General features: G+C 43.4%; 1 protein-coding gene across 2 annotated transcripts in view; it reads left to right on the forward strand.

Annotated features, from left to right (window-relative positions):
- Positions 1–27,698, forward strand: part of LOC310648632 (tyrosine-protein phosphatase non-receptor type substrate 1-like) — a 61,716-nt gene that overhangs the window by 10,906 nt on the left and 23,112 nt on the right. Inside the window, exons 5-13 of one of the 2 annotated variants that reach the window (XM_083376582.1) lie at positions 3,031–3,093; positions 3,196–3,270; positions 5,225–5,293; positions 7,146–7,214; positions 11,066–11,155; positions 24,171–24,470; positions 26,226–26,510; positions 26,598–26,687; positions 27,230–27,464. In XM_083376582.1, coding sequence (XP_083232708.1) covers positions 3,031–3,093; positions 3,196–3,270; positions 5,225–5,293; positions 7,146–7,214; positions 11,066–11,155; positions 24,171–24,470; positions 26,226–26,510; positions 26,598–26,687; positions 27,230–27,264 — 1,076 coding nt within the window. In that variant the 3' untranslated portion in view covers positions 27,265–27,464. Of the gene's footprint in view, positions 1–3,030; positions 3,094–3,195; positions 3,271–5,224; positions 5,294–7,145; positions 7,215–11,065; positions 11,156–24,170; positions 24,471–26,225; positions 26,511–26,597; positions 26,688–27,229; positions 27,465–27,698 lie in introns of those variants that run through there. The other variant, XM_083376581.1, reaches the window with a different exon arrangement.

Genomic DNA, 27,698 nt, shown 5'->3' on the forward strand with positions numbered 1-27,698 from the left:
AATCAAGGAGAGAAGCAACCTAGAACTAAGGAGAAATTTCCTGACAGTTAGAGCAATTAACCGGTGGACCAACCTGCCTCCAGAAGTGGCGAATGCTCCAACACTGGAAGTTTTTAAGAAGCGACTGGCCAGCCATTTGCCTGAAATGGTATAGGGTTTCCTGCCTGAGCAGGGGGTTGGACTAGATGACCTCCAAGGTCCCTTCCAACTTATTATTATTATTATTATTATTATTATTATTATTATTATTATTATTATTATTATTATTATTATTATTATTATTACCTGGCCAGCTGGCCTCATGCTGTTCTCCGACAAGCTGACAAGCTTATTGGGCGGGATCCCTGCCCTTGCTGCATCTCCACAGGAAACAGCAGAAAGCAGCGCTCTCTCTCTCTCTCTCTCTCTCTCTCTCTCTCTCTCTCTCTCTCTCTCTCTCTCTCTCTCTCTCTCTCTCTGTGTGTGTGTGTGTGTGTGTGTGTGTGTGTAAAAAAGAGATTGGCTTCACGCTGTTCTCCAACAAGCTGACAAGTGTATTGGGCGGGGCTCCTGCCTTTGCTGCATCTCCGCAGGAAGCAGCAGAAAGCAGCATCTCTCTCTCTCTCTCTCTCTCTCTCTCTCTCTCTCTCTCTCTCTCTCTCTCTCTCTCTCTCTCTCTCTCTCTCTCTCCTTCAAAGTCAATTGGACGAAACGAAATCACTGGGGCAAGCCAGAGTCACGCAACAATTGCACGATTCACTTAGCAATTGCAGTGATTCACTTAACAATTTGGGGCCAAAAATGTAAAATTGGATACTATCCACTTAATATTCATCTTGATTATCAACCAAAATTCTGGCCCCAATTATAGTCATAAGTCGAGGACCTGTATACCAAACTCTCTCAGATGTTTATCCACAACATGAGTGTGGAAAGGTGCAGGTAGAGACAAAATACACAAACGCCAGCCTTTTAATCTCTAATTCCTTCTACTGTATATGCCTTCAGCCCATTTATCTGAAATATGATGCTCCTGCTCTGAATAGAACAAGCTGGACAGGAGAGAGCAAGGAATTTACCCTGTACTTGAAGCAAAGCTGAGGTGGATTCAGACCCACAGGATTGGAAAACCTTGATCTGGAAGAATGGATTAATAATGGATTCCTATTAAGGGAGTGACACCTTGGGAAGAAAAGTTTATTAATTGGCTTGGCTTCTGCTCCAATAGAAATGCCACCTCATTTTGCCTCCAGGAATTCCACTCTTTTTCCAGCTATTCCCCTACCTGTCATCCCGAATAAGTATAGGAGCAGATTTGCTAAAATGGGTTGGGTCTTTTTTCTTTCCCTTACTGGTAAAAGAAAGAGCAAGAATGGAGAAGACACCAATTCCCTCTTGGTTTTAAAATGCTCCCCACCCCCACTTCCCTAGTTGGCTGGAGAAGTACTAGCCAATGCAAGAAAGGGAAGGTTGAAAAAGCTTCTGGGTGCTATATACCAGTGTAAAAATGGAAAACAGCGAAGCCGGCAGCCATGTGGAAGTGGCCAAAGAAGCTATGGTATAATAAACAGTGTTTCAAAATTAAAATTCACCTTTAAGTTGGAATAGTTGAACTGAGGTACAAGCAGTGTTTCTTTATTAAAGCTGAGGACCTATACTCTGAACTCTCTACTCTGAACTGGACTAATGACCAGCCAACATCTTGACTTAAGAAGCACACTTGCGCTCATCCAAACCTAGATACACTGTGTGTTCTGCATGCCTTGTGGCCATATCTCAGTATCAATACTCTTAGCCAGGGGTGTCAAACTCAATTTCATTGAGGGCCGCATCAGCATTGCAGTTGCCCTCAAGGGGCTGGGTGGGTGTGGCCTGGGTGGGTGTGGCCTACTGGGTGGGCGTGGCTAGAGTGCATATGGCCTACTGGGTGGGCGTGGCCAGCTCTACATCGTTCACATCAAGGGTGCCTATGGGGGCCTGGGCAGGAGTGGGACAGATCTGAGGGTCTCTGGCAGAAGGAGGGTCTCTGGGCCAGGGCCAAGGCAGTGGGGGCTGTTCCCTCACTGTTTCCAGGATGGCTTCGTGGGCCGCATGAAACCACTTCGTGGGCCGGATCCGGCCCCCGGGCCTTGTGTTTGACATGTCTGCTCTTAGCGCTTTCCATATGAATGTACCCCAAGCTTAGCGACTTCCATTTCTATGGACTTCAACTCACGGAATTCCCAAAATGGGCCATTCACACAATGGATCAGTGAACGAATCAACCTAGAGCTCTCACTTGAGGCACAAACACCTAGATTCAAATTAGGAACAATAAGCAAGGAGCTAGCTCTCTAAAGATGTATAATGTTGGGAAAGGTGGAAGGAAAGAAAAAAGGATGGCCAACGATAGTGTGGAAGATCTGAAAGAACAGGTTGGTGAAAGATTTGTCCTAGAGAAAATCTATCTACGTGGTCAATAAGATCTAACACCAACTTGATGGCATATAATAATCAAACAATTTTAGAGATAGTGTTTTACAGTCCTTCTTTTCTACTCCGTTGCCAGGACCATCCACCTATCTTTGAATATGAGAAGAGCACTAGGCTGAAATTTCCTTTCCTTATCAACCCTATCCTGTCCCTAGGGCCTCTCTTTCAAATCACTAAGAGAGTAATTGATTGATTGATTCCCCTCCAAGGAAATGTGTAACAAAATGTAATAGAACTGACATGCCTTGAGGATACCTTTACTGTAGATGGGGTTAGAATAAGGGGGAAAATAATATTTTAACATCAATCAGGAAAAGACTGTGGATAAGATGAAGGCCTCATCACAAGGACACAACAGAAAACACATGTTGCCAGAGCAAGTTTGTGCCGTGGTGAGGTACAAGTGGAGAAGTCCTTTAAACCATTGCTACAAGAGTGGTCCACAGCTCCTCAAGATCTTAGAAAGAGGACGCACCCTTCTTCCCCAGATATGTTTCATAAACAGTATGCAAAGCAATAACAGCCATCCTTTACTTCCTCTATTTTTTAAAATGACAGCTGTTCTTTTTTCTATCATAGATGTGCTCATTTATGAAAATAAGAAGGACAAGGTGAAGTTTGATCTTCGCAATGGGAACTTAGGTATTGAGAAGTATATGAGGGTTTTGACAGAAAGGGGAATGCAGGTGTCATGATAAGATCCTGGTAGAATAGTCTTAATTGTTGCTTTCTTATGTCCCACAGATGGCTCATGGTATTCCAACAAAACTGAACAGATCCTTGAGAATTTGACCCAAGACCAAGACCCCGTTGTTGAAGGTAGTGTCTGGATTTGATATGGAAGTTGAAAGCACAAGCATAACCCTGATATAGATCAGGTTTTCTGAAACTTGTCAATTTTAAGATGTGGAGAATTCAGTTCCCCAAATTCTCTGTTCTGTACCAGCCTGCTACCGGCCCTGCAGAAAAGGCAGGGACAACCCCTTTACAACCGGCAAGAGGCTGGAATTACGCCTGCCAAATTTATAGCTACAAAAACAAACAAGACACGAACCAAGAAAACAGGAGCTTTAAGAAACATGAACCATCCGAGCGGTTGCCTTCAGCAAACCAGCCCTCCCAGACATTCCCCTTATATAGAGTTCAGGGCATGGCTTCTCTCTGCCTCCTTCCGAGAAGCCCCATTGCCTTCCTCTGTTTACTCCTAATTGACTGCCTCCTGCATCGGGCGTCCTTGAACAGGGCCAGCTGTGGGTCATCTTCATCCACACTGTCAGGCTCACACAGCTGGGTCTCCGTGGTGACCAAGTGGGAGGGGCCTGGCTGAGGGCTATCATCAGCAAGATCTTCAACCCCCTCAGCAAGGTCTTCAACACCCCCCTCCTCCTCTGAGTCGTCCGACCCAACTGCCGAACCCACAGGCTGTCCCTGAATCACAACATTCTCACGTCAGCATGCTGAAGGGAAATTCTGGGAGCTGAAGTCCATAAATCTTAATGTTGCCAAGGTTGACCAATACTAATAGACAGGAAAGCCAACTGGTTTTCTGAAGCTGGTGTTCTGCATGTGTTGAAATGTATCTTCACACATACCCAGGCGTTTTTAGCTACAGGTAATGTGAAGTGTACCGTAGCAGTACATCAAAAGTGGTTTTCATTTTTGAAAAGGCAACAGGAATGATTTTTTGGAGGAAAAAGAGGACACACAAACTTTCCATTTTTCCACCACTACCATCCTGTCAGAACCTATCATTCCCCCTCCCACCAACTAATCTCAACTGTCAATAACTGTCCTTCATCTCCCACAGCATCAAATACAATTGATGAAGCTTCCAGGATAGGAAGCGAAACATTTTCTTTTTCCTCAAAAAAATCAGTCCAGTTGTCTTTTCAAAAATAAAAAGCACTTTTGATGCATCTGTCCATTTTCTTATCTATCCATCCTTGGTGGAGCAGTGGGCTGATGCCTCCTTAAGTAACACCAGCTGCCTGCAATTAGTGCAGGTTCACATCCCACCAGGCTCAAGGTTGACTCAGCCTTCCATCCTTCCGAGGTAGGTAAAATGAGGACCCAGATTGTTGGGGGCAATAAGCTGACTTTGTAATAATGCCGCTTGGTGTGTGTGTGTGAAAGCCCTAATAAGCAGGCATATACATAGAATGAAGGCTACTGCTAAGCTTGTAAGCCGCCCTGAGTCTTCGGAGAAGGGCGGGATATAAATGTAATAAAAAATAAAATAAAATCTATGACCTAGATGACTGAGAATCTTCATAGACAGCTAGAAGTACAGTGCTGTAATAATCCAAGTGGATATTGTCATACTGAGGATTTAGTTTTTCCCCCCTAGTCCAGAATGCTTAATTCTTGTTCTTTATTCTAATCTAGACTATTTTCAAACAAAGATGCCTGCAGAATTTTGAAATTAACAAATATATTGACTATATTGATTGCAAAATTGTAAAGATACTTCAGCACTGCTACTGCTTGCAAATCCTCATTCTCAGGAACGTTCACATCATGCCATTGGGACAGCTGCAGATTTTGAAGCATCACATTACTGCAGGAACATTGTTTTCCTCATTTGCCCTTCTTACGGCTTTAGTTATTTATTATTATTAAATTTATAGGCCACCCATCTCATTATCAAGTGACCCTGAATGGCTTATGAGAACTTTAAGGTTATTTCTCACAATAAAAACTGACTACATAAGATGCTGACAACGTTATTTAATCATGGGGCTGCTGGTGATAATCTACTGTATTTACTCAACAGACAATGAAAACTATATAAATTTGGAAGAAGAGTGTCCTATGAGTTCTGGTACAGCACGACTCATAGCAGGTACTAAACAGACACTGGGAAAAAATCCAAGTCCAGAATGTTGTTGTGTTGTTAGCTGCGAAGTCGTGTCCGACCCATCGCGATCCTATGGACAACGTTCCTCCAGGCCTTCCTGCCCTCTACCATCTTCTGGAGTCCATTTAAGCTCACGCCTACTGCTTCAGTGACTCCATCCAGCCACCTCATTCTCTGTCGTCCCCTTCTTCACTTGCCCTCAACCTTTCCCAGCATTAGGCTTTTCTCACTGGAGTCCTTCCTTCTCATTAGGTGGCCAAAGTATTTGAGTTTTAGCTTCAGGATCTGGCCTTCTAAAGAGCAGTCAGGGTTGATCTCCTCTAGGACTGACCGGCTTGATCGCCTTGCAGTTCAAGGGACTCACAGGAGTCTTCTCCAGCACCACAGTTCAAAGACCTCAATTCTTTGGCGCTCAGCCTTTTTTATGGTCCAGCTTTCACTGCCATACATTGCAAAGTCCAGAATGAGTTATCTCCAAATGCAGGACATGTCTCCATCTTCTCAGCAAAAGCCAATCTGTTTCTAGGCCTATTTATTAATATTATTACAGCAGTGATGGGATTCAAATATGTGAACAACCGGTTCTCTGTGTGAATGCCGCTTCCAGAAGTCCATTCTGGGCCTGGGCGACACAAAATTAGCTACCGGTTCTGCTGAAGTGGTGCGAACTGGCTGAATCCCACCACTGTATTACAGATAGTCTTCAACTTACAACCACAACGGTACCAAAATTTCCATTGCTAAGTGAGGCACTTGCTCAATGAGTCACACCCAATTGACAACCGTTTTTGCAATTAAGCAGATCACTACAGGAAATCACATAAGCGAATCCAGCTTCACTCATTGACTTTGCTGGTCAGAAGCTAGCTGGGAAAGGCTCAGATAGCCATCCCATGACCCCAACACTCTGGAACTGTTATAAATACATGTTGCTTGCCTAGTGCCTGAATTCTGATCATGTGACTGTGGGGTGGGGGTGGGGTGATGCAGTGGTCATAAGTTTGAGGACTACTTTTTCCAGAGTCGTTGCAGTTTCAAATGGCTGCTAAAGTAATAGTTGTAAGTTGGGGGCTTCTTCTGGTACTAATACTGCCTAAATTTTATCTGGCCTTTCCTCCATAGAACTTAAAGTACATTAGCTATTCCCCTCCACTCATACATCTCCACCACGGTTCTGCAAGGTACATTAAAGTGAGAAATAGGAGCTAGATTATGATAGTGAGTTTCTGGGATCTATAGAGTAAATACTCTGGGGTTACATTATTCCAGAGTACCAATCTCAACCCATATATAATACCACCTTAGATTTATAATACCGCTCAAACTATAATGCCACACTCGAAATAGAAAATAAGTGGATAAGCAGGAGGAAGAAGTAAAAACGAGTGCTCTTAAGGCCTTAAAAACACCTATTTTATATCAAACTTATTTAAATCAATTCATACCATCAAATCAGTGGAGTTTGAAATTGACGTTTCTTAGACTGGTAGAAGTCTGATATATAATGGGTAAGATGAAATCCCAGTGCCACAATGATTCCCAAAGAGGTTTTATCAATATTAAGTACACAAAATAGAGTAATTAGAAACAGTGGCTACTACTTAAATATTAAGTCTTGTGTAAGAGACAGTCTATTTATACCACTTCTGGGGAACACAATTAGTTAAATGGCATTCTTTTTATACAGTACCCCATTTGTGGAAATCTTGGGGGTTTGGGCCACTCAGTATAAAGATTACTAGATAGGAAAGCTCTGTTCTAAGGTTTAAATGAATGACATCTCTGTAAATGCAGTATAAAATGCCATTTGGCTATCGTTATCCATCTCTGCTTGCAGGTTTACGCTTACAGCTGGCACTGGATATCCATAAAGACAGGCAGGATGGAGGCAGTGAACCTTCTACGGGTAAGTAAAAAGGAGAATTTTAGTGAACCATATTTTTTCCAAAGTTCGCGTGGGTCTCTTCTCATACCCTACCAGTTTGATTATAGCATTACCATCTTTTTATTATTTTTTTCAATTCCCTCCTACATATGTAATTGGAAATGCATGGAAAAATGCATTGGCATTTTTAAAGCCTCTACGGAAAGACAACTGAGCATAATGCATTTTATATAAATCCTCTGAAGTCTTCTAATCTTGCCCTGTTCCCACTATGGACTACCCATATAGGTGGTCCCCAACCTAAGACCACAATAAGGACCAGAAACTTTCTTATTAAACCGAGTGAGTGTAAAGCGAGGCATCATGTGACTACATCCGATTTTACAGTCTTTTTCACCAGAGTCATTAAGCGAGACATCACATGACTAGGACTTACAACCTTCTCTGCCAGCTTCCTCACTGGCTTTGCTTATTGGAAGCCAGATGGAAAGATGGTCGTAAATGCATCCAACTCTATTTCCTTATTTCTATTCTATTCTATTCTATTTATTTTATTTTGGGGGGCTATTTAATTTAATTTTTATTTTAACTTGTATATATTGTATTGTTTTAATCTGCCCTGTAAACCGCCCTGAGTCCCTCGGGAAAAGGGCGGTATATAAATTGAAATCAATCAGTCAATCAATCAATAGTTGTAAGTGTGAGGACCGGTCATAAATCGCTTTTTCCCGCCAGCAGCATCATAACTTCAAACAGTTGCTAACCAAATGGCCATAAATAAAAAAAAACTACCTCTCATTTCTTAATGAGGACATGAATTTCCCCCCATCTCCCATGTTTTGAAGCTCTGATCTGTCCTGCATCCGTCCAAGGGTGTCTTAATCCCTTTGAGCAGATACTCTACAGGTAATCCTCGACTTACAACCGTTCATTTAGAAACAGTTCAAAGTTACAACGTGTCAGAGCATGCACAGTCTTATTGCGCTGAGGTCACCCAGGAATAAATACACTAAACGGTGGTCTGTATTAAATGTTGGTTTATATTGCCCTATCTTATATTACACTATCTACACCATATACACTAGAAACAAGATACATACACACGGTCATTCAGCACACTCCAATACACAGCAATTACAGCAAGGAACGGAGGAGAGAGAAAGACTCCAGCAAGGCCTTCCCTTTTATACTCAAGCTCTTAAAGAGATACAGACTCCTGCCGAGTCATTCCTAAGTCATTCCAGACCATTCCACCTTTAACGATGGGGGGTGAGGTGTTACCCCCCATTGATAGGGCTCGCAACTTGGGCGTCCTCCTTGACTCCCGGCTCAATTTTGAAGACCATATAGGAGCAGTGACCAGGGGGGCTTTTGCCCAGGTTCGCCTGGTGTGCCATTTGCGACCCTACCTGGACCAAGATGCCCTATGCACAGTCACTCATGCTCTCGTAACCTCCCATTTAGACTACTGCAATGCTCTCTACATGGGGCTGCCCCTGAGGACCAATCAGAGGCTTCAGTTGGTGCAGAATGCGGCCGCGCGAGTTATGATGGGGGTTTCCCAATACTCCCATGTAACACCTCTACTCCGCGAGCTGCATTGGCTCCTGGTTGCCCTCCGGGTGAGATTCAAGATGCTGGTGATGACCTATAAAGCCCTAAATGGCTTGGGTCCGGGATATCTGAGGGAACACCTGCTGCCAGCATCAAGTTCCCTTTGTCCAGTGCGCTCCCGCAGGGAGGGTCTTCTCAGGGTGCCGCCGGTAAAAGATTGCCAGCGGATAACACCCAGGGGGAGAGCCTTCTCAGTGGGTGCGCCTGCCCTCTGGAACCAGCTGCCCATGGAGCTCAGGACTGCCCCCGACCTCCGTTCATTCTGCCGGGACCTGAAGACCTGGCTCTTCGAGCTCTCTGGCCCAGGCTGAGAATTTTAATTTTAATTTTAATTGGGGTTTTTACTTTTTTTTTCAGGAATTGATGTAATTTTTTAAATTGTTTTTAACTTTTGTATTTCTTGTTTTAAATACCCTGTAAACCGCCCTGAGTCCTTCGGGAAAGGGCGGTATATAAATCTAATAAAATAAATAAATAAGATTGCATCATTCATCTCACATTATACAAGCTGGTTAGCTTCTAAATCATTACCTTGACACAATGGCACTGAAAAAAGTGACTTATGACCTTTTTTTCCTACTTTGCAGCACTTCCCCATGGTCATGTGATCAAAATTCAGATGTATGTCAACTGACTCATATGTATGACGGTTGCACTGTCCCAGGATCATGTGATCACCTTTTGCAACATTCTGACGAGCAAAATCAATGGGGAAATCTGATTCATTTAACTGCCGTATTACTAATTTAACAACCGCAGTGAATCACTTAAAAACTGTGGCAAGAAATGGGGCAAAATTGCATTTAACAAAATGCGTCTCACTTGGCAACACAAATTTGGGGCTCAATTGTGGTCGTCTAAGTCGAGGACTACCTGTACCGTGATTTATTCTAAACTGCTTCTATTGCCAACTCCAATTAGCTACAACACCTGGCACAGTCCTTCACCTCCAAGAGCTGATTGCTGCCCTGTGCAATAATGACAACCTGGGTTGCTTGGCAACTACCCGTGTGTTCTCAGATTGGAAAACAAACAGATTAGATTGCCATGCCGAATTGCTGATAACATCAGTAAATACGTTTACTGTTGTTACTGTAATACAATAAATACAATAAAATAAAATAGAATAATTGAAAAGTGTTAGATACAAAGAACTCAAAACAAGGTAGGTCAGATTTATTACTTCAAAAATATTGCTTTTCAGTTTAAATGACAGCAAAGCAACAGTAGCAAGATAGCTGCTAAGAGTGAGAAGCATTCTGCAAGAATATAATTCGATATTCAAAGTGTGAGTCCTTGAATTTATTTGAAAGTAAAAAAGGTAAAGGTTTCCCTGTCAGTCATGCCCGACTTTAGGGTATGGTGCTCATCTATGTTTTGTGGCTGAGGGAACCAGCGTTATCTGAGGACATTTTCTGTGGTCATGTGGCCAAAGGCACAAAGAATGCTATTACCTACCTACCTAAGTGGTACTTATCAATCTACTCGGATCTGCATGCTTCCAAACTGTTAGGTGGGCAGGAGAGGGGGCAAGTAATGGGAACTCACCCCATTGTGTGGTGCTCAGGTCTCAAATCTGGGCTGCCAGCTTTGCAGTTGACAAGCTCAGCATCTTTAACTGCTGAGCCACCGTGCCCCTTCTTTCATCTACCCTCTTCATCTGCTGTCAACCATTTGGCCCTAATCCCATTGCGAATGGGTCACTGGTGAACATAATAAATGATGTGGATCAAGGGACTGAGATGCTATTCAACAGGCTGCTTAGAAAACGTCCCATCAAGCTACGATGAAAACGTGGCTGTGGGGCTGGTAATATTTACCAGATAGATAATATCAGGAGTAATTAACCTAGCCTTACATTGAGAAGGGACGCAGTGGCTCAGTGGGTTAGGACGCTGAGCTTGTCGATCAGAAGATCGGCAGTTTGGCGGGTCGAATCCCGAGTGCCGCGTAACAGAGTGAGCGCCTGTTACTCATCCCAGCTTCTGCCAACCTAGCAGTTCGAAAGCACGTAAAAAATGAAAGTAGAAAAATAGGGACCACTACGGTGGTAAGGTAGCAGCGTTCCGTGCGCCTTTGGCGTCTAGTCATGCCGGCCACATGACCACGGAGACGTCCTTGGACAAGCGCTGGCTCTTCAGCTTTGAAACGGAGATGAGCACCGGCCCCTAGAGTTGGAAACAACTAGCACGCATGTGCGGGGGAACCTTTACCTTTACCTTTACCTTACATTGAGAAAATCCTGCTTTGTTCATCAGGCTCTCAATCCTATGAAGAGATGAATGGATCCTTATGCCCCACCGCAAGCAAGCTGTTTCACCTGCATACCAACACAAGCAATGAAGAGGGTGAGTATCCTGGATTCTCTAGGAAGGAAGTTGGTTGCAGGAACTGAGAAGCAGAAACTTCAAGCCCTGCTTTGCCAAGACTATAGGGACTGACTTGAAGTCACCCCCAAAAAAAATCACTAGATGACTTTAGCCCAATCATTCACTCTCAACCTAACCTATCTCATAAAGTTGTTGTTCTGGAGAGGAAGTGCTGTGCCTGCCATCTTGAACCTCTGAAGAAGAGGCAAGATATAAATCCATATAAATAAAATAGTTATTTTACCCCTTCAAATAATATTTATATTTATTAAATTTTTATACCGCCCTTCTCCCGAAGGACTCAGGGCGGTGTACAGGGCAATAAATATTAAAAAACAAAGTACAAAAGTTAAAAAACAATTAAATAATTTATGCCCGATATATACAATAGTTAAAACCATATTAAAAACCCAACCCCAAACCCATCAGACCAGGCCGGACTGCTCAAATAAATAGGTTTTTAGATCCCGCTGGAAGGAGCGAAGGTCGGGGGCCATCAGGAGCTCAACCGGCAAGCGGTTCCACAGGTCTGGTGCGCCCACAGAGAACGCCCTCCCCCTGGGGGCCACCAGTCGACATTCTCTGATCGGAGGCACCCTGAGGAGGCCCACGCTGTGGGAGCGCACTGGACGGAGGGAGGTTGACGCCGGCAGCAGGTGCTGCCATAGGTAATCCGGACCCATGCCATGTAGGGCTTTGTAGGTCATTACCAGCACCTTGAATCTCACCCGGAGGGCAACCGGCAGCCAATGCAGCTCGCGGAGCAAAGGTGTAACATGGGAGTATCGGGAGACTCCCAACACAACTCGCGTGGCTGCATTCTGTACCAGTTGGAGCCTCCGAGTGGTCTTCAAGGGCAGCCCCATGTAGAGAGCATTACAGTAGTCCAAACGAGAGGTCACGAGCGCATGAGTGACTGTACGCAAGGCATCCCGGTTCAGATAGGGCCCCAACTGGCGCACCAGGCGAACCTGGGCAAAGGCCCCCCTAATCACAGCTCCTATATGATCTTCTAAAGAGAGCTGTGAATCTAGGAGGACCCCGAAGTTGCGCACCCTATCTACGGGGGGCAATAGCTCACCCCCCATAGCAAGATGTAAAGCTACTTCCATTAGATGCTGGGCGTAAACTTAAGAATTGTTCCTCTGAACAATTAAGAACAAGCAGCAAAAAGGAATGTTTTTCAAAGCCATGGTATTGCAGTGAATTACAGTGGGTGACTGTTTTGCATTTAAAACTGTGTGGCAGATGGAGAAAAACCAACAGTTGCTTGAAGAGCACTTTGAGCTTTTATTGATCTGCGAACATAGGATATTTTGTTTGAAGAGCAGAAAACATTTGCAAGCAAACAAGCACATTTGTCAAACTAATTGAATACCGTATGTCATCTTCCTGGTTTCCTTATTTAGGAACAATAGCTGATTTAGAGAAAAAGAAACAGTCTTGTCCTTGGCCAAACATACTTGTTTTTAACTTGCTTCTTTCCGTAGGAACTTGGCCGAGACAGAAAATATGGAACAAAGAGACTTGTTACTAATCTATACTGTCTATGCTTGTTATTGCTGATTCTCTTCCCTGACAGAATTTTCCTTTGTGTAACTTTCAGAACAGTTTCTAACTTACAGCTAGTCCTTGACTTCCAACCACAATTGAGCCGAAAATTTCTGTTGCTAAGCAACAGTGGCTGAATGAGTTTTGCCCCATTTTACGATCTTTTCTTGCCACAGTTGTTAGTAACATCGTTGTTAAGGGAATCAGGCTTCCCCATTGACTCTGTCAGAAGATCACAAAAGGTGATCGCAGGGCATTGCAATCGTCATACATACATGCCAGTTGCCAAGCGTCCAGATTTTGATTACACAACTATGGGGATGCTGCCATGGATGTAAATGTGAAAAACACTCATAACGCATTTTTTTTAGTGGCGTTATAACTTCCAACAGTCACTAAACGAACGTAAGTTGAGGACTACCTGCACTCTAACTATGGTTTTGGTTATGTCTGATAATGTTTCTGGATTTCAGTCATGCCTAGACATAAACTCAGCAGGCAATGCGTTTTCTTTCACTGTTCAGACATCCATTCCAGACAATAAAGGAGGAGATCTAGTTAGTCAATGGTAGCGAAAAATAAGAAGCAGCACTCCTAAAGGGTTTTTCCAATTTTTCATTTGTTAGTTTGAAAAAAACTGGTAGCAGAATCCACACCAGAGAAAGCTACAGCTGCTTGTTATCTTACCAAAGAGGGAGGAAACCATTTGTACATCTGTTGCACCATCTGTGACAAACTGAACAATCCAAGTATTAATGGAATTTGCATGAATCAAAGGGTTGGAATAGATGATTTCTAAGGGCTAGTTTGGTGTAGTCATTAAGGCATCAGACTAGAATCTGGGAGAGTGAATTCGAGTGCTGTTTTAGGCACGAAGCCAGTCATTCTTTCTCACTGCCAAGAAGCAAACCACTTCCAAAAGTTTGCCAAGAAAACTGCCTAATGTTTCCAAGCCTCTGGTTTAAATCTGGAAATCTACACAGGAAGCACAAGGTTTCTTGTTAATCAGCTGGTTCAAGAAATAGCATCGGTCCAAAGTTAGACAAACAGAGAAATGTTAACTCAGAAGTATGCTAGATTCAATTTATTTCTGATATTTAAAATCTAAAGCTATAGCCTTTGTGATTGTCTCCAGTATCTGGAAAGCCTAGTATTAAGGACATGACAGGGGAAAAAATGACTAACACTGAACTCCTTGGATAGCTCCAACACTTCCCAGTTCCAAAAATCCCACTGTCGTAAACTGGGATTGGAAATTCAATTAATCTATAACACGTTTCCCGCTACAGATGCCGACTCCTATGAAAATATGGAAAGCCCCACAAGTCTCAATTCACGGAGAGAAGGCATCTTGGATCCACATGGAGAAGGTAAGTTGAGAGGAAAGGGAAGTTATGGAGCTGGAAACGTTTCCATAGGGATGCTGCATGTGCAAACGTGTTTTTGCAGTCACCGAGTTAGAAATTTATCTTTTGCCAGGGAAATAAATCAAGTGGGCCAGGGATTTATTTTATTTTATTTTTGCTAGTTTAGGTTTACTAAATGGTTTAGGTTTATTAAATTTATATGCCGCCCTTCTCCCTGAGGACTCAGGGCGGCTCACAACAATAAAAAGTTAAAAGATATAAATACAAAAATTAAAAGAGGATTAAACAATATAAGAAATAAGAACAATTTAAACCAATAAAAAACCAAATTTTAAAACTATGAGCAGTCCAGGCCCGCTTGTTGGAATAACCAGGTCTTTAGGTCACGGTGGAAGGATCGAAGGTCAGGCCGTCTGCAGCTCCGGGGCAGTTTATTCCAGAGGGTCGGTGTGCCTACAGAGAAGGCTCTCCCCCTAGGGGTCGCCAGCTGGCATTGCCTGGCCGACGGCACCCTGAGGAGGCTGACTCTATGGGAGCGAACCGGGCGATGGGAGGTTGACATTGGCATCTCGCAAGTACCCCGGGCCTAAGCCATGTAGGGCTTTAAAGCTGATTATCAGCACCTTGAATCACACTTGGAGGGTAACTGGAAGCCAATGCAGCTCGCGCAGGAGTGGTGTAACATGGGTGTACCAAGATACCCCCATAACAACTGTTAAAGAAAACATTCAATTTAATGAATTCAGTGTCCTATATTATGTATAAATTGCTGCAAATCCCATAATATACACGAAATGTTGCTCATACAGGACTTAGGTTGTAGGTTTGTGTTACCTTCCCCAGCATTATCTACAATCTTCATTTTTTCCACAGGTTCTCCCTCTGGCTCCAGATGGCAACATATCTCTGTTCCCTTTGGGGGTGATCTCAGAGGTGGGCTGCTATGCTCAGACTAGGATTGCCACAGCACGAAAGCAAGCTGGGAGCAATTCCTTTCTTCTCTAAATTAAAGATATATCTACCCAGAATTCTACTCTGTTGTTCCAGAAGATGAGGAATGTTGAATGTGTTATACATCAGTCCTTTTACAAGAGAAGAAAACTTTGGGAGATTAGACTTCTGTCTGATGTCTAGCAGTTGGAGCAGTGAAGAATGGCAAAGGGATTTTTGAAGGAAGTGTAACTTGAGACGTGCATTTTTCAATTGCTCAGAGACTCTGAAAATGTTTCTTTTCTTTCACAATTACTTCCAAGCAAATGTGGACATTTAAAAAAAAAGCAGTTTATGGATCTGATGAATCAACACGTGGCGGATAGATAATATTACTCAGAGAATCAAGCTTTGGAACAACGAAGTCACTTGCTGATTTATTAGTTCTTATGATAAGTATGAAACCACCTTTTCTTCGTTTCAGACTGTTGATTGGTGCGCGTGACAATGACAAAACCGCCCTTTGTTTTCAGACAGTGAAGCATAAGAGTATAAATGCTCTTTCAACAAAGCAATCAGTAAATACTTTGCTACATAATTGTTTTAAATGGAAAAGATATTCCGCTGCAGCGATATGTGGTGATATGCCTATATCCACAAGGATCTGCGATAGTCTAGGAAAGTGAAAGTTGGACTTTTAAAAAGAAACAGGATAGGAGGAGGAGTGATGTTTTTGGGATGCATGTGTTGAAGAAGAACATTGAAAATATTGTGGATAGCCAGGAAAACAAACAAGTGGGTCGTTGAACATATCAATCCAGAAGTCTCACTTAACGCACAAATGACCAGACTCAAATTATTCTACTTTGGACACACTATATGAAGATCTGGCTTTCTGAAGAAGGTTGTAATACTGGCAAAGGTGGAAAGAAACAGAAGGAGAGGATGATCAGGAGGAAGGTGGATGGACTTAAAGTGGTGATGGGTTCATCAATGGAAGACTAAAGGAGTGGGTTGGGGACAGATCTTCATAGAGAAAATCCACCTGCATGGGTTCTAAGTCAAACCAACTTGATGGCATATAATCAAATCCATTTTTAAGGCAAAATATGTTAGGGATTTTGGTGAAGGGTAAGAGATTACAGTCATTAGATATGTATGTATGAAGAAAACCAAGAACTTGGTTACGCCCATAGAGAAAAAAATGGTTTCTATAAAGAGATGTTTTTCCTGCGTATCTATCAAAAAAGGACACATTTGGTTTGGTTGAGACATTCTATTCAGCCATAATTTAATGAAGACCTACAATAATAATGCTAAGCCCATGGTGGAGAACCTATGGCACGGGTGCCACGGGTGGCACGCAGAGCCCTCTTTGTGGGCACGTGCACCGTCGCCCCAGTCCTAGGCCTTCAGATGGGTTTTATAAAACCTTTTCGCTTTAGGCCTCCGCCACCTGTGCAAAAAAAAAAAAGGTTCAATCAATCAATTTCGACTTCTCGCGGGGAAAAAAAATCTCACAAAGTTGGAATTGATTGAACTTTTTAGTCCCACCCAGTCTGCCGTTACTACCACAGCCACGCCCACCCAATGGCCCACGCCCACCCAACGGGCCACGCCCAACCAGCACCCGACAATACATAAGTGAGTTTTGGTTTGCAGTTTGGGCACTCAGTCTCTAACCGGTTCGCCATCACTGTGCCAAGCTTTAAATGATATCTAAATACGTTCAGTAACATTCATACAAGTATGTTACAATACATCAACATCAAATATATTCCATTACAACCTAGCACAGTGTAAGGGCTGTGGGTTATCTCCTGGCTATACAAAAAGGTTCTCATTGAGGTTAACAAACTGGGAAAACCTCTCCCAGTGTATTATTGTTCTTATTTCTCTTGCTGTCATCTGTTTTACCAGGTCCTCTATCCTGTAAAATAAAATATTCTATATTGTATTGTCTTCTGCTTCTTGCCACATTGTGATCTCAACAAGCTCGCTTTTAATTTTTATTTGAATTCGGGTCAGGTAATTGTAATCTTATGGAGAAATGAAGGCATTTTTCTTGAAAACATTCCAACAGCTGTTGCCAGTGCTACATACATGCACTCCTCAACTTACAACAGCTTGTTTAGTGACCGAAGTTACAGCAGCACTGAAAAAACTTATGACTTATGACCGTTTTTCACGTTTATGACCATTGTAGCATCACCATGGAGATGTAAACAAAATTGGGATACTTGACAACTGGCGTGTATTTATGATGGTTGCAGTGCTCGGGGATCATGTGATTACCTTTGGTGACGATCTGACAAGCAAAGTCAATGGAGAAGCCAGATCCACTTAATGATAGTAAGAAAGGTTGTAAAATGGGGCAAAACTCACTTAACAGCCATCTTGCTCAGCAACAGAAATGATGGGCTGAATTGTAGTCATAATTAGAGGACTACCTGTAATTGTTTCTAGTCTTAAACAACTGAAATTAAGGAGAAAGAGCTATGATTTGCCATGTGAGAAATATGCCTGCACAGCAAGACATTTTCTGCCTTTCCCCAACCCAATGCTATGCATAGTAGTTGCCAAAATTATGAAAACCTTTTGGGAAAAGTGTATTTTTGAGGTTTGATGGCTAATAACACCACTTTTTGGGGGGAGTAGTACCATAAAATTATATACCAATGAAAGATAATTTAATCAAAAATGTAATGCAACATAGTTTGTTCAATTATTTGTACTGTATTCTATGAAAAGTGATAGCCAAATAACCAGAAAAGGGAAGCACGGTTTTGCTGAGGTTGATAGTTTGTTCAATTATTTGTACTGTATTCTATGAAAAGTGATAGCCAAATAACCAGAAAAAGGAAGCACGGTTTTGCTGAGGTTGATATCCGGTAGCTTTCCTTCATCTGATTGTAGCCAATGAGCATGAGTGTTTAGAGAGCCAATCAGGTGTCATCTTGTTTTGGCAATGAGCCAATCAGATCACAGTAGGATTCAGTTATTGATGTCATGTATTGAAGCTGGCCTGGAGGAACGTTGTCCATAGGGTCGCGATGGGTCGGACACGACTTCGCAGCTAACAACAACAAATTGAAGCTGAGAGGAGGACATTTGTCAGTGTGTTATGTCAGGGCTTTTCAACCAGTAGTACGGGTACCACCTGTGGTACATTGGCACCTGGCAGGTGGTACGCAACCATCCTAGAAAAGTGGTAGTGGGGAGGGGAATGAGCTGAACCGGTGGCAACACCACGTAAGCCTGAGCGAGAGACGGCTGGAGCTGCAGGGCTCAGCGGAAGCACCAGGATCAGCGCCAGGCTCCAGCTGGAGCTCGGTGCTGATCCTGGCGCTTCTGCTGAGCCCAGAAGAAGCGCCGATCAGCTGGAATGTTGCAGCATCTCCAGGGTCTTGTGATTTACATTCAGATGCTTGGCAACTGATTCATATTTATGACGGTCACAGTGTCCCAGGGTCATGTGAAGTGACCAAAACCTGCTGCAACCACCCAGCAGACGGGGGGGGGGAGATAAAAACCAAACACCCCCCCACCTCACCCCCACTGCCAATCCTCAACAGAAATGCTCACAGGTGGGGTGGGAACCAGTCCCTTCGCTTTTAGACCGGCTCTGAAATAGGCTGGAAGGAGCGGCTCAACGATTCCAATCTGGTTTTGCAGCAACCAACAGGATTGGAGGCATGTGAATGTACGCTAGTCTGGCGTCTCAAAAAAACCAGTTTTTTTTCCCCATGCTGGATTTTCGCTGCCATACTGTTTAACTTTCTTTAAAGTTTGCCCTTTGCATGGCCTGGCTGCAGGGGCCCTTCAGCAGGGTAAGTGGTTGCGGGGTGCATGGGGCAGCTCCCCCCCTCCCCCCCTGCCTCATGGCAGCAGCCACCCCCTCCTACCCTGCATAGAACTGGTTGTTAAATTATTTGAATTCCACCACTGGCGTGTACTTTCACCTTTATTCAAATAAGGGGGAAATAAGCCTCTCCTGAGTTAAAAACAGGATGAGATTTAATTGTTGACTAGACAATCTGAATGGCATACAGATCTTTTAAAAGAATCACTGTGTAAATGGAGGAGCGGAAGAGGCATTTCTTCCTGTCTTTTTACACAGGTTCTTCGCTGGGTTTATCTTCAAACCCGATAGCTTTTCTTGTTATATCCGCTCTCCTGTTTCCTTGTGTTATTTACAGTCTAACCTTCTGCAGTTCTGCCTCTGAAAGTTTCCTCAGCACAGTCACAATATCTCCCGCCAGCTCTTCTACACGCTCCTTTCTCAGTTCTTTGCCAAATTTTTGTTCTCAGGACTTGCGTTTTCTACTTGCAGTTCCTGGCCTTCTGTATTTTCCTGCATCAGGGTTAAATTAAATTCCTCCTTTGGGGCCCCATTTTTTAGAGGTTGTAATGTACTGTGCAATTTAGATCAAGGGTCCCCAACCTGTGGGCCATGGTCTACTCGCAACCAGGCCGCGTGAGTGTTGGGCCAGCATGCATGCATGCAGCCACACCCGCACGAACAGCAGGTGCGCATACTCACTGCTCACACAAGTGTACACGCACGCGCACATGCCTGTCCTTCTCATAAAACCATCTCCTCTTCCTCCCCTGCCCCACCCTCGCACCGGGACACCATCCCGGAAAGGTTGGGGAATGCTGACTTAGATGACATGGAATCTAAAATGAGAAGCACTATCTCATTTTTAAAATTACTTTTCTGAGTCTCGTCCTGTTCCCCAAAGTTTATTCTGATAGGGTTGAAGCTTGAGCACGATCCAGGTTTTATAGAAATAGCATACCGTACAGTATGCCTACAGCTCAGTGACTTACAGCCATTCGTTTAGCGACTGCTTGAAATGACAATGGCCCTGAAAGAGAGGCACGTGACTTGATCTTTGCATTTATGATTATTGCAGCTTTCCCCAGGGTCACGCGATCCAAATTTGGGAACTTGGCAAAAGTCATGTATTTACGATGGTTGCCCCAGGGTCATGTAATTGCTATTTGCCATTTTCCCAGCTGGCTTCTGACCAGCAAAGTCAGTGGGGGATTCACTTAACGACCGCCGTGATTCACTTAAAAAACCACGGCAAAAAGATGGCAAAATCATGTTTGACTCGCTTAAGAACCGCATTGCTTAGCAATGGGAATCCTAGTCCCAACTGTAGATGTATGTCAAGGACAGCCTGTATTTGCATTTTTTATAATCTAGAACCCCTGAGGTATCAGGAATATAAATCCCAAACACATCAACTGTGCAGTAGTGGCCAAAATTGTGGAAACCTTTTGGGAAAAGCGTACAATAGAAATGCCTCCTTTGGTTAAGTTTCCACCAATTTTTCTTCTAATTTCTTTATAACTGTAGCCTTGTTCACTTAATAATACTATTTTACATCGCTTTCTGGGCAACCGGTCAACTCTTTGCACCATTACTTTAATTTTATTACGTTTTACAAGCTCACTAAATGAAAGAACACACAAAAAAAAACCCCAACCAACTTGATAGCGATCACATAACCCAGGGCTTTTCAACCTTTTCACCCATTGTACCGCTTTTAGGAGATGGCAACATCCGAGTACCACCAGTCGCCTAGCAAGGGGTCAAAAACGTGATGACAAAAAAAGGGAAAAAAGTGGTGAAGTACAGGTAGTCCACGACTTACAACAGTTCGTTTAGTGACTGTTTGACGTTACAATGGCACTGAAAAAGTGCCCCCCAAGCCACAGCCAAGCAAGACACCTGCCTGCCTGCCTGCCTGCCTGCCCGGCGGCGGTCTTCCTCCTGTCCGAGGTTTTCATTGTTGTGAGCATTTCTGTTGAGGATTGGCAGCGGGGCTTCGTTTTGCCCAGACTGGCTACAAGCAACAGCATGAAAAAGTAGCAATAATGGTGCATTGGAATATCTGCAAGAAACACCATCTGCCTTCAAGCAAGAACTGGTGGGGCCATAAAGTAAAGAAAGTAATAGAAAACGAAGAAGTTAAACTACTCTAGGACTTCAAAATTCAAATAGAAAAGCACCTGCTACATAACACCCTAGACCAGGGGTAGGCAACCTCGGCTCTTTTATGACTCATGGACTTCAACTCCCAGAATTCCTGAGCCAGCCATGCTGAGGGGAAAGAGAGAGGTTTCCAAGCTGAGCCATGCTGGCTCAGGAATTCTGGGAGTTGAAGTCCATGAGTCATAAAAGAGCCGAGGTTGCCTACCCCTGCCCTAGACTGAACAATTGTGGATAAAATAGACAAAAAAGTCTGTATAGTGGCCGTGGCAGTAGTGCAGACAGTAGGGTAGAAGAGGAAAAAAAACTGGAGAAGATAACAAAATACAAAGACTTGCAAATAGAAATAGAACAACTGTGGCAAAAGAAAGCAAAGTTAGTACCAATAGTAACAGGTGCCTTGGGTGCAAACTCAACACAGCTGGAGCACCAAAGGAATTCCTATTTTTTCTTAGTTGTCATAAAAAACCTAAAATCAATCGTCAGAATAATCCAAAAACATCTGGAGCACTACTTAAACATCATCGACATTGACAACAATTACCTCAGTCAACCGCAAAACTATTTGGAATAGTTTTACATCTGGTGACAATACCTTTAACCCCAACATATGCCTATCCCAGGTTCTTGGGAAGGTCTCCATAAGTGGATAAAAATGCCCAATCCAGTCTGAACATCTGGCTGACGGTGCAACGAATCATAATGAGCTTTGTTGTTACTTTCTCTTGGAAATTCTTGAATGCAGTCATAGCCCAATGGAATTCATTCTCACGAACATTCTAGTGAACATAGACCAAAGCCACTTTAGTAACAATTGCAAACACAATGTCAGGCTCCACAGAATGAACAGCATCCTCTCCAGGCTGGAAACTTAAAAAAAAAAAAACTACCCACCCCCAATTTGCGTTTATTTACCTTTTTTAAATTTTATTTTCCCGCTTCATCTCCCTCCCACCCGTTTTTGAGGGGTAACTATTGCTTATGCCTTCAATTTATTTCCAGTTGTGTGCGGTTAATCAGCAAATGTTTCTTTTTTAAGCCCCCCCCCAAAAAAACCAATCCCTAAGCATGGGTGGATTCCAACCGCCGAAAAAAGCAAAACATTGGCTTTAAAAAATGTCGCCCTCCTTTAGAAACCTCGCCTGCCTGTTTCTGTATCTGCCATTTACACGTGAGTAACCAGAAAATCGAAGAACAGCAACCAACAACAGGGTGAGAGATGTGGAAAAACTCTGAATGGTGCCCAATATCTTGCAACTGGCTAATGCAATGGGGTGGCAACGGACCCAGCCTGATGGTCATTTTTGGAGACCTGTGGCCCTCGGTTCAAGAGGGCTTGAATTCTGTCTCGGTGCTATGTGGTCTGGATTCTCAGAAGAGAAAACTTTTCTTTTTTCTTTTTTCTTTTGCTTTTTAAAAAAAATTCTTGCCTTAACCGCTAGGGCAAATCGGCTCTCCAGTTTGGCATTCCAGAACGCAAAGGGTCAGCAAAGCCTGGAGTGTTTGGCCAGGAGAAAGAGAGTTAAGAAGGCTCCTCCCTAGCAATTCCCAGAGTAGATCTACAGTGATCATGCTGGCTCAGGAATTCTGGGAGTTGAAGTCCACAAGTCATAAAGGGGCCATAGTTCCCCACCTCTGATCTCTGCGGATGGGTGGATCTCAGTCAGTCAAGTGTTTATTACAGTCAAAAATCAGAACATCTCAACAGAAAAGATCCCTACTCTCAAGTAAAATAGGCAGTCTTGAACCTACCTAGATACCAAGCCACATAATGCCTTATATTGATTTTCTAACCGCAGGCCTTCCTGCTGTCTTTCTCTTTCAGTGGCAACTTTAACTGTTACAATCCCCAAAAGCACGATTCAGGCCAAACCGGGTTCTGATGTCCTCCTGCCTTGTTACTTTCAGGATTCTTCTGGACACATAGATCCCGAACGCCTGGTTGTGAAGTGGCGTGTGGGCACCAGAGAAATTGCTAAGTATGACGATAAGTTAGAAATCTTCCACAAAGGGGCAAAGATGTCTCCTGAAGATCTGCTACGGGGCAATGCCAGCCTCTTGCTTCCAAAGGTGCAGGACGCAGATGGCAACACTTATACTTGCGTTGTTATCCACAGCCCTGACCTTGAACAACAGTCAGTAGAGTTGAGAGTAGAAGGTAAAGGAAATCAAGGGAAACGGAATGAGGGTCCTAGTTAACCTTAAAGATGTTTAAAGCGTGAACCCAACACAGGTTAAAACCCTGTGGCGTTTTATGGCTTACAGGCCACATCCCAGTGGGAGGGGGGCATTGGCAGCAGGGGCGAGGGAGGCGGGGGCGATGGGGCAGGGGTGGGGTGGGGTGGCAGGAGGGCAGGGGGTGGCGGTGACAGCCTTCCCCAACAGTCCCAGTTGACTCCTTGGGAAAATTAATTGCCTACCCCTGATCTAGGCCACAGTTTTAAAAGTCTTTCAGAAGGAATTAGGGGTCATTGAGTATTAACGATGCTAAAACAAACTTTTTCAGTAACACCTACAGCACTAGTGGGGGGTTTTTGCTTGAAAACATTTTCAGTTGCAGGTTGCCCTCAAGATATGATCACAGTCGGGTTGGAATTGTCTGTCACTAAGAAGGTGGTGGCTATTGCGAGTTGTGCCCAATATTGCTGCAGTCCTTGAGCAACTCACCATGGCTGAACCACTTGGGAGTTTGTTCTGCCTATAGTCCAGTGTTACACTTGCCTTTCCACTGCCACTTTTTGCAGACCTAACATAACTGGATACAACCTCTTCCTGATACGGAGTTAAATGCATCTTTCTACAACTTGAATGTGTGTTACAGTGTTTATGTGCAATTGTTTATTGACCCAGAGTAAGAAAATTGTGAGAAACAGGTGCAGATGTTTAGACATTCTTTCGAACAGTGCCACCTCCTTTGTGAGAAATTACAGCTTTGAAACATTTCCTGTAGGAAGCTAACAATCTTTCTGTTCTTGTTTTTGGAGTTTTCCTATACTGTCTTGCATGCAGCTTCCAGCACATTTCCAAGCAATACTATATAGCAGTAGGTGGATCACAGCTGTTGGCCTTGGATGCTGACTAATGGATTTAATGGGGTTCCTAGACAGTAAGAATGTCTTCTTCTAATCCTCTCTGTTCCCAGCTCCCCCACTTGTTAAACTTGGCTCCACAAACGTGCAGTTGACCAAGCCAAGCACGGTTGCGTGTACAGCAACAGATTTTTATCCTGGCAAAATATCCATGACGTGGTTCCAAAATGATAGGATTGTGCAAGGCCCCGAACAGCCTCCTGCTCAGCCCAGCACCGGCCAATTGTTCAGAGCAGAAAGTGTCTTGAAGCTCACACCAGAATTTTCGGATGCCAATGCCAACTTCTCTTGCCATATCCATCACCAAGCGCACAAAGGGCCAAAGGTACTAAATTTCCGGCTACGGTTGCAAGGTGAGTTTGACCTTTTGCTTGGAAAGCAAGGATTGTTGGCAGCCGTTCTCCAGCTGTCCAGTCACAGCCTCTTTATTTTAACCTGTTTCTTGACATTTGGGCTGAAAGGCAGTGCTGAGTCCACAAAAGGCAGAAAACATCATCTTGCTTATTTAAATCTTTATTTTTTAAAAAGTCCTAATTGACTATATTTATGTGACCCACCCAGTTACCGACCCTTAGCTGACAAACGTCGTGTGGCTTGTTATCGTGACATCCTAAAGTCAGAACCAAACAAACCATACTGTTGTGTAGCATAAACCAGCCATTAGGTTCACAGCTGGCTTTAGACTCAACTTGCAGACGTTTCTGCCTTATGGGTAATGTCATTCTTTCAACTAATCTGTATTTAGTGGAAGATGAAAAGCTCTTGGGGCCTTGTATATGTTGTGATACTAAGTTGAAAGATACCATATGATATTTTATTTGTCACCCCGAAGGATATGCACAACTTGGATATCTGCCAAAGGGGAAAAAAGGGACTAACGTACTAAATTGTGTTCCTTGTAGAATCAGAACATGGCACACATCAATTTGACATCATTGCACCTTTCAGACACAGTGGTGCACAATTTAAGGTCCCAGTGCTACACGCAGCTCCCCAAACATTGGATGTGGACCCAGAGATGTTGCTATAGGTCAGGAGAAGTGAGAAATAAAAACACAAGGGTATTGCAGTAACTGCATATATCTGTATTGATGGTTGTTCAAACTGCACATGATAAAAACTACAGTAGATTTACTGTCTGGATAGATTGGTTCTTTGAGATTGGAAATATATGGACTTTATGCCCTGTAACCTCTCCCACTGCTAGCACAAGTCAAACGTGAGCCTAGGGCTCCGTAGGGCTTAGAAGTTGCCTGGTTTCCCACTGGTGGGCATCAGGCATCTTGGCTCCCTGTAGGATCCAGGAATGCCCAAAGGTAGGTAGCTTCGTAGCTCAGACCTGTGTTTGTTTGAAATCAGTGTTTCTCAAATGTGGCAGTTTTTAGACACATAGATAGCAACTGCCAGAATTCTGACATATAAACATCTTAAAGTTGCCAAGTTTAAGAAGCATTGTTTTAGGTGGAAGCGGGGCACAATCAGTCACTGGACACTGATTTTTGTGTTTGGCTGAAACAAGCTGATGTCAGATCACCCTAGTTCACACAGCAGCTGTGCCAAGAATCCAGGTAGTCCTTGCCTTATGACCACAACTGAGCCTAAAATTTCTGTTACTATGCAAGTCTCCTCTTAAGTGAATTTTGCCTAATATTATGACCTTTTTGCCCCAGTTGTTAAATGAATCACTATAGTTGTTAAGTTAGCAATGCAGTTGTTAAGTCAGTCTGGCTCCCACATTAACTTTGCTCGTCAGAAGGTCTGCAAAAGCTGATCACATGATCCCGGGATACTGCGACCATCATAAATATATGAACCAGTTGCCAAGTGTCTGAATTTTGATCACGGGATCTGTGGGGATGCTGCAATGGTTGTGTGAAAAATGGTGATAATTTTTTTCAGTGCCACTGTAACTTCATATGGTCACTAAATAAATGGTTGTAGGTTGAGGACTACCTGTAATCTCAGGTGGGTCCAAGACTAGCTTCAAGGAGTTGGGAACTGATGATGGCAATTGTCTATTGCAGTGTCCACCCATCTTCAAGTTGCCAAGGTTGAGAAACACTGGCATATTGGATCCAGAAGTTCAAGTTTCCTTCCTCTCTTTGCAGCTCGCCCCATCCTTCAGCTGATCACAAGGCCAGAGGGGGAGAAATTTGTAGCAGCTGAGTGCAATGTGAACAAATTTTATCCCTCTCCAATCCACATTCAGTGGTTGCAAAACGGAGTGCCACAAGAGTTTGTAAAGTCGAAGGTGCACCACTTGCCAAATGGGATGTTTTCCATCAACAGTGTCTTATTCCCAAAGACGAGTGGTGTTAAACTCACTTATATTTGTCGAGTAGAACATGAAGCTTTGGAGACCCCATTGGAACAGTCTGTCGTTTGGCGGCCAGGTGAGAGAGATGCGATTATTCATCCTGGTCTCCCAGGTATCCAAAGTACTAGGAATACATTTCTGCTCTCGCCATCTTGGCCCACAGGTACAAGTGCAGTGATTCCTTGGTTGTTGGGATTCATTCTTGGACTTGGGTCTGGATTGGCACTAGCAGGTGGAATAGCATACTATAAAGGTAAGCTTTCACATCTAAAAAATGAAGAGTTTAATGGCAAGGATGAAGGGGAGAGACAAAGCAAACACAGGGAAAAAACTAGGATGGAAGAGGCCACAGTACAGTTAGTCCTTGAGCTATGATTATAATTGAGCCCAGAGTTATGGTCATAGGTTGTTGTGGTCCTCCGTTAAAGCAACACGTGACCAGACCCATTTTTTTTTTACAATCTTGTGGCAGTTGTTAAGTGAAGACAGTGGCTGTTAAGGAAATCCATTTCCCCCATGGCCTTTTTATGCCAAAAAACGGATGTAAATGCCGGAAACGATCAAATAAATTGCAACTTATGGTCATGTGACCGAGACAGTACAAACAGCAGTAAAGGTGAGCCAGTTGCCAAGTGCCCAAAATGTGATGACATGACCATGCCAAGGATAAGGCTGTCCTAACTGAAAACAAGTTGTAAGTAGCTGTGTAGTAACTTGGTAAGGTCATTAAGGGACCAGTCATATGTGAATTAACCTGTACCTGTTAACGACACTTTTTTAATTATCTATTTACAGTGAAGAATAATTCAGTTATAGGAACACCCATTTAGAAAAGTCCTCTTCAAAAGTCAGATAAAGAGAAGGTACATGACAGCTCAGATCCCAAGACAGGAGAGACCAGTAGTGGATTAATACATACAGAAGAGTGTAATGATGTGAAGGAACAGCGACTTTGACTGGATGATTACCATATATATTTTTCTGAAAATTGTCATCTGTGAAAAACCAATCTATAGGTTTCTCTTTGGTGATCTGTACAATGATTCATTTCCTTCCATGGCTTAAGGAAACCACAAATATGTGAAGGCGAGGCATCTGTGAAAGACAACAGGTGGAAATTACTCTTTGGAATAAACCATCAGTCCCAGATTTCTACCCTTTTCATTTTTAAAAATCAAGCTGTTCTACAAATTATGCTGTGAAGCAAAACACCAAACCTCTCTTTTAGTTAGTTTTTAGAAAAGGGGGAGGGGGGAAAAACCCC

The sequence above is a fragment of the Vipera ursinii genome (genome assembly GCF_947247035.1).
Source record: "Vipera ursinii genome assembly, chromosome: Z".
Lineage (NCBI taxonomy): Eukaryota > Metazoa > Chordata > Lepidosauria > Squamata > Viperidae > Vipera > Vipera ursinii.